General features: G+C 38.6%; 1 protein-coding gene across 2 annotated transcripts in view; it reads left to right on the forward strand.

Moving 5' to 3' along the window:
- The window catches only part of LOC126195036 (cadherin-99C), a 643,316-nt gene that overhangs the window by 523,667 nt on the left and 101,488 nt on the right, over nt 1–18,161 (forward strand). For both annotated transcript variants that reach the window (XM_049933479.1, XM_049933480.1), the window contains 5 exons: nt 1,251–1,400; nt 7,817–8,035; nt 8,125–8,319; nt 9,236–9,373; nt 17,608–17,763. In XM_049933479.1, coding sequence (XP_049789436.1) covers nt 1,251–1,400; nt 7,817–8,035; nt 8,125–8,319; nt 9,236–9,373; nt 17,608–17,763 — 858 coding nt within the window. The remainder of the gene's footprint in view (nt 1–1,250; nt 1,401–7,816; nt 8,036–8,124; nt 8,320–9,235; nt 9,374–17,607; nt 17,764–18,161) is intronic.

An 18,161-nucleotide genomic window follows, 5' to 3' on the forward strand; every position in this document is an offset into this window, starting at 1 on the left:
GGGCCGAATGCGACGAGAACGATTAATGCAGTAGGAGATGTCCCCTCGGATACCCGAGCCTCGGTTACAGAAGGCAGGCAGCCGGCGGGCGTGCTGTGCGGCGCAGTGTCGGGAACGCCCTCCCTGCCCGCGTTGTCAGCCTGCTTCGGGATTTCGACTGAGTATCGGATTTTCCGTGTGCGCATCCACGGCTGTGCCGCCAGTACTCACCCTATTCGAGAGCTCCGCTGGTGCCGATTCATTTTGTCTCAACCGAACGTCCCGCTAGTCCTCAGGTATGCGGGAGCTAAAAGGCCATCGGGTTTCCCCAGTGCAGGCGGCGTAGCGCTCCGCTGCATCTCGTACACTCCAACAACGTTGAGGGCCTTTACTGCGTCCTCAGGCAGAACCTGTACTCGTGGAACCTGTACCGAAGAGAACTATCAGAGGATATTGAACGTTTACATTGAACGTTCACATTTGCTTCACTTCGCTCGACGCTCTGTTGCTATGAAAATCGCCTCGTAACCTGCATTCGCTTGCACAAGCGTGCGCATTGTCGGTGCGTATGCTCGAGCATGCGACATAGGTATGGTTGCACAAGCGTACATAACTTAAAATAGACGAAGCCTCGAGGTCGTGTTCGCTTGTCAGGCTTGCAGTTATGGGTGTGACCGCGTTAATACACGTCGTGATTATGACATATGAGCCACTCTTTCTGGGTGATACGGCCAGTTTTAGTTCGGAAAAATTCGTCGTTGCCGACGGTCACTTCTCATTTAACGCATAATTCTTTAAAAGTAACAATATAGCTACAATCAGGAATATTGTATTATATAATAAGAAATCTCCATCGAGTGTTTCGTACATCAGGAACGAAAAGGATGGGAAGTGTGTGTAGTGTGGATTCTGCTCCTACCCTGCAATGAGCACATTGGTTGGTGAAAGATGCCGTTTTCGAGTGTTCCATTTAGATTCTCGTCCTGGACTTTGTCTCAGTATCGAGTGAATGCTGGGCTTACGGTAACAGCAATAGATATCGTGTCGTCACCAGTGCGGGTGTGAACATTATCGCAGACTCTAGTGCTCTCTCTGTCTACAGTGAACGTGACACGTGATGATATTGTAACAGCGAATGTGTATACTCGGCACTCTTCGCCAGGGAAGGTTCATTAGATCTGTAGAGGAGCGGTTGTCGGCAGTGGGTTCCGGCGTTGTGAGAGGAGTTGAGATGGGTTCACTGTTCGAACGAGGGACTCTTCGTGTTGCAGGACCGCGCGCGTAACGCGTCGGAGCGGCTGTCGGCGACGACGACACTGACGGTGACGGTGCAGGATGACGACGACCAGGAGCCGTCCTTCATCTACCAGGGCTGCACGCCGCTCAATGGCGTCTGCATCAACCCCGAGTACTCGGCCTCGGTGAGTCTGCCAAGTTGAGGCACGCTGAGGACGAACGAATGACGATTTTGTGATAACCCATTAAGGCGTAACGTGTCACTGATAATACACTTCATTAACAACTGATTTTGGCATACAATTAGACACAAACGCGAGAGGTATATGTATTTTGTTTTAACCTTTTTGTGTTACTCGAGAAGTTCTTCTGATCATTTTTTTAAAAATTTGTTGTCGTTTTATAATTATGTTTCCTGGCTGATGTTTTCTGGCTCTATTGATGCTCTCTTGTGCCAACCTCTCCATCTCTGAGTAGCACTTGCATTGTACGCCCTCAATTATTTATTGGTATATTTCACTCTCTGTCTTCCCCTATAATTATTATGCTCTAGTACTGTGGAAGTTACGTCCTCTCACTTTAACATACATCCTGCCATCCTGCCTCTTCTTCTTGTCAACATTTTCTATACGTTCCTTTCTTTGCCGATTCTAGGGAGAACCTCCTCGTGCCTTATCTTATCAGTTTTCCTAATTTTCTACATCCTTCTTTACAACCGTGTTCCAAACGCATTTATTGTCTTATTTGCCTGTCATCCCTCAGTTCGTGAATCACTATCGTACAATGCTGTGCTTCGTACATTTATTCACAGAAATGTCTTCTTCAAATTAAAGCTGATGTTTGATATTAATATACTTCTTTTGACCAGGAATACCCTCTTTGCCTGTGCTAATCTGCTTTTTATCTCACCCTTGTTCCGTCAGTTATTTGTTGTTTTGCTTCCAGGTTAGCAGGCTTCCTAAATGGACACAATTTTAATGTCAAGTTTATCACTACTCTTATTTCTGCAACTCCTCATACATTTGACTTTATTTGGTTTACTTTTGATTCAAGGTGTGTGCTCATTAGATTGTTCATTCCCTTCAACAGGTCTTCATCTTCATTGAGGATAACAATGGCATCAGCAAAGTTTATCATTGATATCTTTCCACCATGAATTTTAATCCTGCTCTTGAATATTTTTTTTAAATTTTGGTCATTGCTTCATTGATGTATAGATTGGACAATAGGAGCAAAAGAGTTATATCTGTGCCTTAGACCCATTTCAGTGTGAGCACTTCATTTTTGGTCCTCCATTCTTATTGTTCTCTTTTTGTTCTTTTACATATTGTGTACTAGCCATTTACCCACAGCTCTCTCTCTCTGTCTCTCTCTCTCTCTCTCTTGATCTCCTCCGTCTTCCTCATTGTTTCCATCTCCTCCTTCCCCATTTCTCTGTCCATCCCACCCTCTTACCTCTCTTTGTCCATCCCTTGCTCTCCCCTTTGTCTCCCTCCATCTCTCCTGCCCCTTTTTCTGCCATCTCCACATCCCTCTCTCTCTGTCTCTCTCCTGCTCCCCCTCTATCTGTCCATCTCCACCTCTTCCTCTCCCACGTCTGCCCAACTGCTCCTCCTCCCCTCCTTCTGTCTCTCTCCTTCTCCTCGCCCATATGCCTATCTACTCCTCACCACTCTCACTTTTCATCTCCTCCTGCCCATGTGCCTTTTCATCTCCTCCTTTCTTTGTCCATTTCCTCCTTGCCCTCTCTGCTCATCCCTGCCCATCCGTACATTTACCCCTGGAACATTGTTGTTGCACCTTGTTCATCAGATTGATTTATATCAATTAGTATGGAACCGATGTATTATACCTATGACTGTTGGGTAACATATGGTGCTGTCTGATACCAGAGGACAAAAAACTATTTTAACCCGAAGATAAGGTTCACAGAGTGTTTGGAAATTCCTGTTACAAACTTCTAGGACTTGTAGAGGGGAGTGAGTACATAATATTTTGAATAGGAACCCATGTTCAGACATGTACCTTTCCATTCTGTGATGATTTCATTTCAGATGTGTAATGTGCCACATCTGCTGAGAGAAAAAGAAAGGTCTTGAGTTGCTTGTCCTGGTATGCAAAAGGGTAGACAGGATGACATGTACTACATTAGATGCTCAGCTGATGTCATTTAATGTCATATGCAAAGTTTGATTTATGAGACTCCCATAGAGATGGGGGAAGATCTGCTGGTGCGAGTTCTGGCCACTTCAATAGAAATTGAAGAGACACTGGGTAGGATGGAGAGCATGTGCCAGAACATGCTTCATAGGTACAATGTTTGTAACAACATTGGTGGTCACCACATCGAGCCACTGTTGTAATGCATCAGTACTGTTCTGCATGTACAGTATGCTGGGTCCTTTTTTGTTTTGGAATAATATAAACACGTAATATTTAAGTGTTAATAGAAACAAATGTGCTTAAGTGACAAATGGAGGTTTCATTATGTTTCCTTTTGAATTGTTAGCTTATAATGGTACTCTGTCAACCCTAATTCAAGTCCTGAAGCTGGAGTCAATAAGTTAAACATCTGAATTGAAGCAATCATAGAACAGAAACAGTATGTTCGTGGACATGGGTTCTTATTTAAAATTTTATTTACTCATTCCCCTCTACAAGTCCTAGAAACTTATAATGGAAATTCCTGAAAACCTTGTGTATTGTTGTTCGTCTGTGTAATCAAACCATCCCCGTGTCAGTGTTTTACTAAACAAGGCTTTTACCTCCCTCTTAATGCGTCTATGCAGGGCCACAGGTTACCCAAGAGTCTACATCTACATTTATATCTACATCTAGATACGTACTCTTCAAGCCATTGTATGAGATATGGCAGAGGGTACCATGTACTGCTACTAGTCCTTTCCAGCTCTGCTCACAAATGGAGGAAGAAAATAAGATTGTCTATGTGCCTCTGTACAGGCCCAAGTTTCTTTTACCTTGTCTTCATGGTCCTCATGCGAAATGTGTGTTGGTAGCAGTAAATCATTCTGAAGTTAGCTGCAAATACCTATTCTCTAAATTTTCTCAGTAGTGTTTTGTGAAAAGAACATCTTCCCACCAGGGATTCCCATTTCCATTCACAAACCATCTCGTACCACTCTGGTGTTGACTGAATAGACTAGTAACAAATCTAGCATCACGCTTCTGAATTGCTTTGATGGCTACCTGTAAATCAAACTGGTGAGGATCCCAAACACTTGAACAAGACTCAGAAATGGGTTGCACAAGTTTCCTATTAGTTCAGTGAATGAGTGCTCAAATGAGGGGTATAGAGAGCATGGAATATATGAGATTTCTGACTTTATTAGGAATAGTTACAATTTAAAAATACTTAGTCCTTTCCCATGGGATGAGAGCCGAAGGTGGGAGAGGGTTAGAAAAGTACACTCAGTTTCGAAGTTCCTCTATAAGTAAGTATGTTGAGAGCTTAGAAGTTCTATAACTTTTGACTGGTTGAAGATGAAGTGGCAAAAGTCTGTATCAAGTTAAAGGAAATGAAATGCTCTACAAGTTGATTTCAGACAATTTTTCTGAGAAATGTTCATGGGAGGCACTAGAAACAAATGTTTGACAAAAAGAGTGAGGTAAAATGATTTTTTGAAAGTCATTGATTTTCAATAAAACTTATCTCGAAAAGTGTTGGAAATTTGACATATACGTATACAGAAATTTTATAGGAAATTTAATTAGTTACCATTTTTGTTTGGAACATTTTTTTTCTACAGTGCACCATTTCTAAGTTAAAGACAAAAACCAAAAAATTAAAGACGGGACCTTTGTTCCCCCTTCCACCTTTGGTTCACCTTCAAGGGGTGCAGACTTTTAGGATGTTTACCTCCTAATTATTTCAAATAAAGTCCTAGAGTCAAAAATTCTCTCATATTCCATGCACTGTACAATACATCCATTGACTAGACTATATATGTGAACTCCTTGTAGAAGAGCTAGACTTTCCCAAAGCCCTCCCAATAAACACAGTCTTACATATAATGTCTGTGCCATATCAATTAAAGTAAGTCCATCTGATGAAGATGTAATACTTAAAAAAACATTGTCCAAACTACATTGTAATAAATGTGACTGATTTCAACAATTTGTAATTTCAAGTGATATTCACCCAGATAGCACAGTAAGCCGGTTTCAAACTTGTTTCCAGATGTAAAGTTCAAGTATATAAGCTTGATCAAAGCTGGAATATTCAGGCCTGTTAGTTGGATTCAAGCTTGAAACAAACATCAAAGTTGGCAGAGTTCAAGCTATATTTCAAGCTTGACTTATCAAGTTTGGCTCCAGCTGTATCTACACATGTGGAATACAGCCTGGTATTTACAGCTTGTTTTGAGCTACATAATTATTAATCTGAATTTATTGAACCTAATTAATTAAATAAATATCAGAATGGAAATGGTGTGAGAAAAAAATTATCAAGACATGTATGTTTAAATTTTTGTATTTTCAAAGTGTTTAAAATTGTTTTATTTTAAAATTTAATTATTCTGAAGCCCTCCGGCCCCAGCACACAGACCAGAGCAGGATCAAATATCGCTGACTTCTGCCAGTATAATGATCCTGTAACAGGTAAAACAAAATGTTAGCCATACCTAAACATAAAAAATGTAAAAAGTTGAAACTGATCAACCTAAATATAATTTATGCCCCAGATTAGCAAAATAACTTCAAACTCACTGATGTAGTAAGAATCATTAACTAGTGTAAATGTCACTGAGTAAGCAGCTGCTTCTGGTGACTTCCTTCCAAAGAGTTTAAAAGTAATTTGAAATAACTTTTTGCTTGAAATTTTTAAAGTAAAGATGACATTTGGGTAATTTTGCGATGACTTCATGAAGAAGCCACACATCACTAACAGTTTCAGGGCCGTTTAATCTGAATTATAAAGAGACTACTGTTTAGAAACATGTAGACGTTTCATTCTATCCACAATTATTTTTTGGTGAGTAAACCTGAATCAAAATGAAATAAAAGATGAAATCGAAATGAATTTAAGAAATTACCAGTTCAGTGGAACTGAAGTGTAAAAGAACAAAATAATGGCGAGATTTTAAAAAGGTAAAATAACATTAAGTTTTAATTTATTGGTGCCACGTACTAGAGAGCTAGTTTAAAATGACCTCTTTTTGCTGAACAACTTGTAATATGTATTCTTAGCTGGTAATCCATTTCACTTTCATCCAGGCTCAATTTTTCTATGTAAAAGAATATGATATTTCTTTACGTTATGTAATAATATTTAACATTTGTAATATTAGCGTACCACTAGAGAAAAATGCACCAACGTACCTGTAATACACAGATATCCTCTTCAGACCCGGTGTAGCAGTAAGGCAGGAGACGCCACACATTACCGAACTATTTTCCAGTATAAAACAAACTCCACAACAGTCAACAATCATTAACGCGCGTCACAAAGGTAAAATGGCCGTAAACCTAGTAAAGTCAGTGCAAGGCTTATAAACGCTTGTGGCGCCTCCCGTGGACGTCTATGGAAGCTATGCTGCACGCGCATCTGCTGTACAGCCTTCCAGGGAAATTACAGTTTATTTCAAGCTTGGGAAAATTATTTTAATTCAAGCTAAATTTTTACAGCTTGATGTAAACTGTGTAACAGGTTGATTTTTCAATCTTGAATTTTCAACTGAACCTAAACTCAATATCCACCTTGAAATAAGCTGTGTAACGGGTTGATTTTTCAATCTTGAATTTTCAACTGAACCTAAACTCAATATCCACCTTGAAATAAGCTTGAATGCTAGCTGGGCATAATGCTCACAATTGAGCTTAATCCAAAACAATTGCCTTTAAGGACTACTATAATACTTCAAAAATCAGGTCTTCGTTTAGTATATGAACATTTTTGTATTCCTTGTTTAATAATAATCAAGGTTGTTTTTGCTTTATTCTTGTGGTCTTTACTTTGTTGTTCCTTATTTTTGTGTTTAATTTTTTGTTAGTAATGGACTGGAGGATTTTATGCTCATGAAAAAGGTGTTAATGGACCTCAAACTCTAGACAGCAGCATGTTCTCCACATTAAGTAGAACTCTTTCTTCTGAACACAAGGTTACAGAGGGCTTATCGAAGAGAGGAACTCGCTATGGTACTCACAATTGTTTCAAGTGAAAAGTGTCAAATGAAAGTAGTTACTTTAAAATGAACGTAAATTTTCATTTTAGTTTTGGTACAGCTATTACAGAGCAACCAAGAAATGCTCAGTCATTTAAGTTAGTACCTGTATTATTCAGAATGTAATAGATATACATAATGTGCCAACTTGGTATTAATATTTATCAGAAGTTTTGTTTAAACTGTGCTATTTCATCTATGAAAGAATTCATTATTATTAATTTTAGTAATAATATAAAATTAATTTTTAAACTTCTTATCTCTTCATTACCCTCATTCATACTTATGAAATTCATTCTTTCTCTCTCTTTTATTTGACAGTTCATTTACATTTATTTGCACTGTTAGATATGTTTTATGTCTCAAAATAGCTATCTGTGTCCCTTGTTGGTATCCCAGAAACTTTTGTTCTTTTCTAGGTTTCAAGTGGAATCTTGGCTGGCATTCTCAACATATCCCCAGAAAAGATTCAAGCTGTTGACATGGATTCCATAAATTCTCCTATTCATTATAGTTTTCTGAGTGGAATGCCATCATCCTACAAGGATTATTTTGAAATAAACCCTCAGACAGGAGCTGTAAGGCAGATACAGCCTGTTGATACATCTGTTGCTAAAAAATTTGAGATAATTATAAAGGTAAGGTAAAATTTAGAAAATTACAATTACAGTAAAAGATATATACTTCCAAGTAAGTTATTGAAAGTGTTATTGCCTTGTTCCATTAGGCAGAAGAAGAATCTGAACAACGCAGATTTGCAACTGCAAAACTGTTCATCACAGTCAAGCCAGTGGACAGCAACCCACCAAAAATCCAGGTCTCTGCAGCTGATGGATTTGTGGATGAAAATGCACCAATTGCAACTAAAGTTATTGATGCCAGTGGGAACCCAATTAAGCTTACAGTAACTGATGCTGATCTTGTACGTACTTTTGTCACAGAATTTGTAGCAATATGGTAAGGAAAGTTCTGGTAAAATGTAAATAGTTTCCAGATGAGATTTTCACTCTGCAGCAGAGTGTGCACTGATATGAAACTTCCTGGCAGATTAAAACTGTGTGCCAGACCAAGACTCGAACAAAGGCTCGAGGCAAAGATCCCGAGTTCGAGTCTCGGTCCGGCACACAGTTTTAATCTGCCAGGAAGTTTCAAAATGTAAATAATTAGTAGTAATGGACACCACTCACTGAATAGTAGAAGTGTTGAGTCGTTGACAAGCACTTGAAAAAGTAAATGAAAACTTCTTAGATTTTGGATAAATCCATTAATGAGCATGCACAACCAAGCACATATGCCCCCCTCCCCTCCTCCACACATACACACACACACACACACACACACACACACACAAACTACTTGCACAGCTACATTGTGCTGTCTGACTGTGTGTTCAGCCAGCTCAATGTAGCTGGACATGTGCGTGTGCGCGCGCGCGCGCGTGTGTGTGTGTGTGTGTGTGTGTGTGTGTGTGTGTGTGTGTGTGTGTGTGTGTGGGTGGGTGGTCGGGTACGCTCGCTTGTGTATGTGTACTCGAGCTCATTATTTCCTCCAAAACCTGGCAAGTCTTTTTCTATTTCGTTTTCTTTTTTTCCCTTTTTGTGCATCTGTTGACGACTCACTGCTACTGTTGTTTGGTGAGTGGTCTCTTTTACTCTGAAAGTATAAACTTTGAAAATGCTGTAATACAGTGCTCACAAAACTGAAAGGACAGAAGTGTTAATGCTTTATGTGAAAGTGGTTTTTCTCCTAGTTGCTGTGGAATCTTGAAAGTTAATTTTGAAATGCTTAAGTTTATATATACATATGCTACCCATTTTCAAGATTAATGATTGTTGCAGGGCCCTGATGATCCAAAACCAACATATGCATTCGAACTGACAACAAACTTCTTTAACGTTGACAACAGTGGCATACTGGTAGTCAATGAAGAAACACTCGACAGGGATCCGCCGAGCCCAGGGAAGTTCAGATTTCAGGTATGTGAATGAAACTGTAAAGCTGTTCTCATGCACTGACTGACGGACACAGAGATCTGAGGAAGCAACCGTCGACCAGCACATCAGCTGCAGCACAGTGAGGGATAGTGTGGACAAGTAGGTGTTGCCTCCCTTGTGCATTGCATGTATGCTCAATGCAATGCAGTGAGCATATGTCCTCTCTGTGGATAGTGTAATATTTTTCCCAAGGAGTTGTAGATAGTGCCTACAACAACCCAGGAACTATTTACTCAGCTAGAACACAGCAGATTAAACTCAGAAATGATATTTAATAATGACTAGTACAGTGGTAATGTGCACTGAATTGATTTGTTGCTAAGGTAGATATTGAACCCCCCCCCCCCACCCGCTTATTAGTTAATCAGTTTCTGTAGCTGAATGGTCGTGTGATGGCTGCCATGCAAAGTATTCGGGTTGAGTTCCTGGTACTGCCAAGGATTTTTCCTCGGTGGGTGGAGTGGTGCAGGACGCACTCAGCTGTAGATGATGTTAACTGATGAGCCAGTCGATTCAGAAGTGGCACCTCCAAGGTTCAAAAAGTATGCAAAACAGCCTGGAGAGTGGTTTGAATGCAAACAGTTAACCTATAAATCTAAACTCAAATGTATTCTTCATTAGCACGCTTACTGCATTTTCATCCCACCAAAAAGGATAATTTCTTTCAATAAGTTTGCCCAAAATTGTAAGTTATCATTATCGTGGTTGTAAGTATTCCGTATACACCATAAAGATCTCTCCCTCAGGAAATTTCTCCAAATCTAAATTATTATTAAATTGTCTTCCCTGTTTACAACCCTCCACAAGTGACCAGTAAACCATTAGTAGCAATAGGCAGCAATATATCTCCTTAGTTGTTCCAAGAACTCAATAGAATCATCACAATCCTGCTTCACAGAACTGTTCATATAAATATCAATTAATCTCCACAAAGCAGCATATCTTCAATCTCATCATCATTAACAACATCATCACTCTTAGCTTCATTGTTCACTGACAAAATTTCTTCTGCTCTAGTGCATAATCAGTCTCAGCCATTAGCACTTCAGTACTAACTGAATCATTCCATTCCAGTGACATCTTGCAGTAACTCATCACTACACTGAATATCACAGTTACCATATTCACTTTATCATTCCTTTGAGTACTATTTGCAGCCCAACCATAAAATTTTGTTCAGTGACATCCTCTTACTCAGTGCTTATCATAGATTGAGTGTTATTTCTTATCACATCGGCACTTATCAAAGCACATGCGCTGACAATTTTCTCTTGCATATCATGCAAATAGTGAATATTCACCAAATACGTCATATCCATGTAACATGTCATTGACATGTAAACATCATTCGATGGTTTCACAACACAACACTACTACGAACGGTAAGACTGGTATCGTCGAATCAAGTGAATGTGAATGATGTGTTCCTTTGAAGAACAAGTTGATATGCTTCTCATTTAAGGAGAATGCCATGAAATTCAGTGAGAGCTAGAGACTTATTGCAGCACTGCATTTGTACCAATGGTCTCACTTTGAACACCTTCTGTAAATGGACGTTCACTCCACCATTGTGACCTTCATTGACCTTCGTTGACCTTACTGTTACATATCATTGGATTTGTCTTGATAGCCGCTATCAGAAAATAAGTACCAAACTATAGCATCCCATGCATAAAAACAAAGTTGACCTTCATATCTCTGAAGTGACCTCACCCAGCAACAAAAAACCAACGTCATTTTATGGCCCTGTTGTCCCATGCAACTTTTGTCCCACCAACTTTTCAGCTCCTATCATTCTTTTGGAGTTATTCTTGGTGGCAGTAGTTACTGACTCACACTGTGTACAAACTGATGAAGAAGATCAGAGTGTCTCAGATCAATAAAGGAGAAAAAGGACCCACTCACAATATTGGAAATATACTTAATATCGTATACATGTGAAAAAATCTGTTGGAATGTGCAGATGATCCATCAGTACAATACTATTTGAACATAAACAGTGTTGATGGTGGAGACAGGTGGAGAAATAAACCATGGCACAGCACATGCTGTGTGAGAGTGACCATATAATAAAATTCACTGACATGCAGATTCACCCATCTCTTTTTGCAAGGAAGCCATTGAAATTCAGGAACACGTCAATAATTTTGACAAATAAGAAGCAGCCTCAAGATAAATAATTACTGGAATCCTGTACTGCAGCAGTCAACTGTTGCATATAACATGGGAAGAACCATAGTGATAATCTTACTTCCAGAAATGGAGGGTGGATCTTTGACAACACCAGCCACTTGTGCTAGCCAAATGTCAGAAAAATCATTAAACAAATGCACACCCAAGACTTTGAGATGAAAAACAACAGGCAATAAGTTACCATAATTCTCTGCCCTATGGTTGCCTAAAAGTTCTTGCAGACACTTATGAAAGGCAACCATTCCACTCTTTCAAGATCACTCGACAAATCAAGAATATCTTCATCAAACATTGATTCCCTAACGTTGAAACCTACAAATGTTCCTATCTTTATTTTGCCTTCTCTGATTCTTAGAAACTTCTTTGCAAGCACAGAATCCTTGTCAAGTTTTCTCCAAGGCTTTCACTAAATTTTTGACAAGATGCAGTTTAATGTGAAGAGGAGGTAGTTACACATTTTTGGGGTCAATAAGAATGTTCATTATGATCTTATGCATGGATAGCAATTCATTCTGAGTAGACCATTTTCTCCCATAATAGTGTTTCTTTTCTGTCTCTGCTGTCACACTTGCATAGAAGGTAGCAGTGCTTCATATATACAAGCAACACGTGAGGAAGTGCTGCAATTACTTTGAAACCTCCAAACGTATACCATATGTATTTCTCATACTGGATAAGTATATCTCCTTCAGATTAGCTCTACAAGCAATCAGAACAGAAGGAAATTTGTACCCATTATGAGAAACCCTGCTTTCAATCTAACTTTGCTGGAACCTACAAAAGAAATACCACCTTATGTACACCAAAGTCATGGGTGAGTGCCTCCACTATGGTCACAGTATGTTAACAAAAAAAGTGTCATCTTCCTTGGAGAAATACTGAGTAAAAACAGCATGGTGGTCATGATAAACATTGCAGAAGAGAAAGTTCTAGCCTTTTAATCGTGACAGCCTATTGATTTGACAAATTTAAATTATGAATTATGTCATTAGGGCCCCTTGAGACAGAAAGTGTGGCTCATTTGATTCACAGTGGCCTCGGAATGTTGGATCGGCCTGCATATCTCCTTTGCTGTGTTCTGTGAGTTCATCACTATATTTGTCACCAATCACTGTCACATTCTCAGGAGGTAATGATATTGAAAATTCTCCACTGTGACAAACAGCCCTAAGAACAAATGATTAGTTAGGATGTTGCTCAGTTTTCCTTGTTCTTGACATCATTCAATCTATCTTTGCCAAAGTAAAATAACAGCTGGTTGTGGTCCATTGGCTCCTTCAAAATCTGCCAACTGGAATGGACATGTGATACACTGTTTTTAATTACCCCATTAGGAGTGTAGCCAATGACAAACAGCATACATAGGGCATGAGAAAGGGGGGGGGGGGTCAACTCTTGTCCTGGTTTCCAAGCTTACTCTACAAGAGTATTAAATTTCCATTTCGACACTCCACAAATACAACAGCAAATTGTGATATTTATGCGGATTAATATTAGCATGTTTTCTTCTGATTTAGCACAAACCATAAACTTTCACACATTTGCAACAACAAAATCATGTAAGACAATTGTCACAATGCTGAAATGCAGTTTGATTCTGTGTGTTTGAAGATGAGTCATTCACAATGCTGCCAAACCACCTTTATTTCCTGGAGTTAAATTTTTGAATTTTTCATTTGTTCAAACATCATGTTCTGCCAACTCCATCATGGAATGGGTCAAATTAGATATTAACAGACAGAACTGACAACTGGTGGCTAATTTTGTAAAGTATGCTAACAACAAATTATGACAAGTGCTGATGTATAAAAATCGATAAGTAATTCCCATCACTTCCAGATTACTTCAGGTGTGTGTTTTAGGAGAAGCATAGCTGTGTTGATAGAAGTGACTCCTTCTCTTGCCATACTACTCAGCTCCTGTTACTATCTAATACTTCAAATGAAGCATTTTAACTTCATTGAGACCCATATTAGCTGTCTACACACTGGAAACATCAGGATATGTCTGATAGAAGTATTAAAATAAGGCAGCATTTATGTTCCTAAGGCCAAGTATACAAATAAATTTTAGAAGGAGTTGCTAATGAGCTATTCCTGTACTTCATTTTTTATATCTGGGTAGTTCAATTTCCTGATTGATGTTCACTGACAACATTTGCAGACTTTTGCCCCTGAATATAAACTCCACTCTGAGCCCTAGAGGAGGATGTGTTGTCTATATGGAAATTATTTCTACTTCTAGTATTGTGGCTGTGAATAGTTGAGTTCATCCTAAAACCACTCTTCTCATTAACCACAAATACCATCAGGGAGTACATATAGTGGCATGTGAGTGTAAGGATACCTATGTGCCTGCAGAAGCTTCAGCAAATTGTTCAAAAACTTTTTTCACCTTAGTACTAGTGCTCCAGATAATTGTGCCGTAGGACAGAACTGAGTGAATGTATGCTGGATTTGGAAATGGGGAGAGTGTGGAAGTCACCTAGAATCCTAGATCAGCAGAGATTTATCGGGCAGGACAGTCTTTCCTTCTCAAGCCATCCAGTAAAGGGTTCTGGGAATCTTTTCCAAACTCTCCCCATTTTTTAAACCTCATCAGTCTGTTTCCTTCAGCCTCTTTCTTTCCCTTCAACCCTTCTGATAGAAGGAGGGAGCAGTGCCTCTGAAAGCTTACAAATTTCTATTCCTGTGAGTAGAGATATGTTACCCATCCAATAAAATTTTGAGTTTTTGGAAGATTAATTGTTAAGGTGATGGCTGTGCATTCTGTTGTTAAGATATGATTCCATCAATGCAAGGCAAAGACATTTAATGCATTACCATTTTAGTTTCCATAGCAGAATTTTTTATCTGTGCCACCGAAGGCCTTGGCAAGATCACATGAAATGTCTACAGGGTGATTTTTATTGTTTAATTCGAGGAGAGTTTGTGAGATCATATACAGTTTTCACAGTAGAGATGCCTTTACGGAGGCTAAACTGAGCTATAGTTTAAAAGCCATAAAGTTATTCTGTAATTCTTTTGTGTCTTTATTCTCAGAAGAAGGGATCGGTTGGTAGGACATGTTTTGAGGCATCAAGGGATCACAAATTTAGCACTGGAAGGCAGCGTGGAGGGTAAAAATCGTAGAGGGAGACCAAGAGATGAATACACTAAGCAGATTCAGAAGGATGTAGGTTGCAGTAGGTACTGGGAGATGAAGAAGCTTGCACAGGATAGAGTAGCATGGAGAGCTGCATCAAACCAGTCTCAGGACTGAAGACCACAACAACAACAACATTCTCAGAAGTCGGTTCTGTATTGCTTTCTTAGGTACTTTCTCAAAAATTTGTGTGAACACACGAAGGAGTAAGATTACTCCATAATTAGAGGTCAGTTTCTTATTTCCACTTTTGTATGTTGATGTTCCTTCTGCATACTTCAGTCTTTCTTGACTCATCAACTGATTCAAAAAGTAACTCACAGTTGGTGCTCCCAAGTCAGCAGGAGATTTTAGTACTGTGGCTGAGATAGCATCATAGCCAGAAGAGTACTGACATCTGACAGTGGAATTTGCATTACCTGTCAAAGTCAATTTATTATATCTGCTTTTGATAGACAATATTTTGTTCCTGTGTTTTCAGCTACTGTTAGGAACAATTCACTGAATTATGTAGCCAATGATTTTAATTTCACATTCTCTGTTGCTGCTAGTGCCCTCAGAAAGATCAATATAATTTGAATTACTGAGTTCATTCTTTTGTGCCTAATAATGGTACAAATTGTCCTTGCCTTGCTCTTGGAATTTTCATTTTCTGCATAGCACTTGGTTTCTGCCTTTTTGAGGACTACATTGCTCGTAATGCATTTTTAAAGTGTGATTAGAGCAAATCTTTTCCATAAAATAACATTCTCTCTTTGTAGTGCAAGACATTTTGATCTCAGATGTTAGCCACCCTCTGTCTCAAGTTCCACTGTAAATATCCCTGGATCATTGTAAAGGAGAACTGGATTCATAACGTTGTTATAATATTTGTAGGAAATAGTTAAATTACTCATCTCCTGTATGTTATTGGTTAACTTCTTTACATTTCTTCATCCTGTAAATTTTCACAGAAACTAGTGTAGCTGACATATTTTGTTTTTCCTTTCTTAGCTAAACCAATTATTTCATTAAAGACAGACAGAGTTAGGAAACAATCAGCAGTTGTTGTGTTATGCCCTCCTATTCTTATTGGGAATGTTACTGTGGGAATCAAACTGAAGCTGGTCATCAGTAACTCTAGATGCCCTCAATCAGAACTTTCAGAGTCGAAACATATATTGGAATCTCCACATGCAGCATTTTCCCACTTAGTGGGAATAAGTCATATTAGTACTCCCTTCTACTTGATTAATGAAGTTTAGAACTTTTCCTGTTGGTGGCATATAGACTGTCAGAAGTGCTACCTTGTATATTTCAAAGTCTGTTAGTGAAGTATGACACTGAAGCAGTTAGTCTCTGCAGTATACACTAAGGTCTTTGGCCTTCGACTTTAGTCCACTTTTTGTGTGTATTGTTACTCTCATTTTCCTTTACTTTATGCCTACAGCACATCTGTAGAAGTACCTTTAAGTCTGTCATACCTTGTGTTAAAAAAAAGAAGCTCTGTTTTCGCATTGTACAAGCTTTTTATGTTTTGATGAAAAAGTCCAAATGTATTATGGCTGTTGAATTTTGTACTGTCCAAATTAACATTATTTGTAATTCTGTTTATTATTTCAACTGTGCTTATGGTGATCTGGCAGCTCTATATTTTAGAAACATTTATCATAAAAAAGACCTAGTGAAAATATTGGGAACCACAGGGATTGAATGGGTACTGTTCTTGTTACACTGGATGGTTCTGAAAATTAATTGTTCAAGTAACCTTTTACAGAAACATTAATGTTCAGATGTAGACAACACCACATATGGTATGACCTTGTGAGAAGCGATGTGTGGTAATTTTCAATAATAATAGTAATAACAATAATAATAATAATTGCAGTTGTAACCATCTACACAGATTCATCTAAAATATCCACAATAACCTTGAATGAAAATCATTTGAGTAAAAATACAATTTTTACATATGTTTTTATGTTACTACATATGCGTATATCGTGTAAATAGTATTCAAGATATATATATAAAAATGTTATTGTATGTGAATTTTTACTGGATTGTGTTCTTTAGTAACACAGTGTATCATGTTTTTCAGTGAGAAATGAGAGTTTAGTACTGACAAGTTTCGTTACACATGTCACAAGAAAACTGAGCCCAATAGCCAAAAACTGATCTCATTTTCAAATTCAGCACCCATGACTTAGCAAAGAACACCATTCAATTCTTTTTAACAAATATGTTGTTGATCAGTGTAATTAGAAAGCTAGGACTTTCAATAAGTGAAAACTAGAATTATGGATGTATAGGCTCCTGCTGATAGTCAGTTAACATGTAAGTTTTCTAAGTGTAAAACTGTGTCAGGTTGTAAAATAACTGTTGCCGAGTTAGTTACTTTACAGTATGACACAGTTCTGCACCCAGAAAACTTTTGTGCTGGATTTCTTCAGCACTTCTGATATTTGCACTTTGTGTGTTTAAATAAGTAAATAATGATCTTGAGGGTCTTGAAAAGTATAGTTACTGCTCATGATATAGGGGAGATGCACAACAAAAAGACTATAGGGAAGTGAGCTTTCAGCCAACAAGACCTTTGTCAAAAATAGACAAAACACACACACACACACACACACACACACACACACACATATGTGACCAGAGTCTCTGGCAGCTGAAGCCAGACCAGCTGCCAGAGACTGTGGTCACATATGTGTGTGTGTGTGTGTGTGTGTGTGTGTGTGTGTGTGTGTGTGTGTGTGTTGTCTATTTTCAGCAAAGGACTTGTTGGCCTTTTTCATAATATTGTCACATTTCATGCTGGATTTTCCATTGTTTGATATTGAATGTTATTGATGCATTTAGAGCATACACATAACTAAAGTGGAACTATGTTACAGGTTGTTGCTCGGGAGATGACCGGAGGTAATGGTGCCGCTAGTCCCCCACTCACCCTGACCGTCACCTTGAACGATGTGAATGACAATGCGCCACGGCTGCCAGCGATAGCTCCCATCACCATACAGGCCGGAGAAGGGAAGCGCCTTGTGTATACTGTAGGTTGCAATGGGTTTTTATCAGTACCCATTCTTCTCAGATTTTATAATCATAATTATGAATTATACAGTGACGTGTAGGCTCTAAATGACAATTTAACACAATGTTTGTATGCCATCCAAGACTACTTAGTATCTTAGATAATGAAGTGATATATTTGTTAAAACTCAAAGAAATAGTATCAGTGGCAGTTGAGAGATTTATACCGAATAAATTAATAAGCGATAAAACTGATATTCCATGGTACACAAAAGAGGTCAGAAAACTGTTGCAGAAGCAATGAAAAAATCTTACAAAGCAAGCAAAATCTCCAAGACTGGTAATGTTTCACAGGAGCTTCAAATCTGAAATGGAATTGGGAGTGTGAGATGCTTTCAATAGCTTTTACTGTGAAACT

Source organism: Schistocerca nitens, chromosome 7 (genome assembly GCF_023898315.1).
Source record: "Schistocerca nitens isolate TAMUIC-IGC-003100 chromosome 7, iqSchNite1.1, whole genome shotgun sequence".
NCBI lineage: Eukaryota > Metazoa > Arthropoda > Insecta > Orthoptera > Acrididae > Schistocerca > Schistocerca nitens.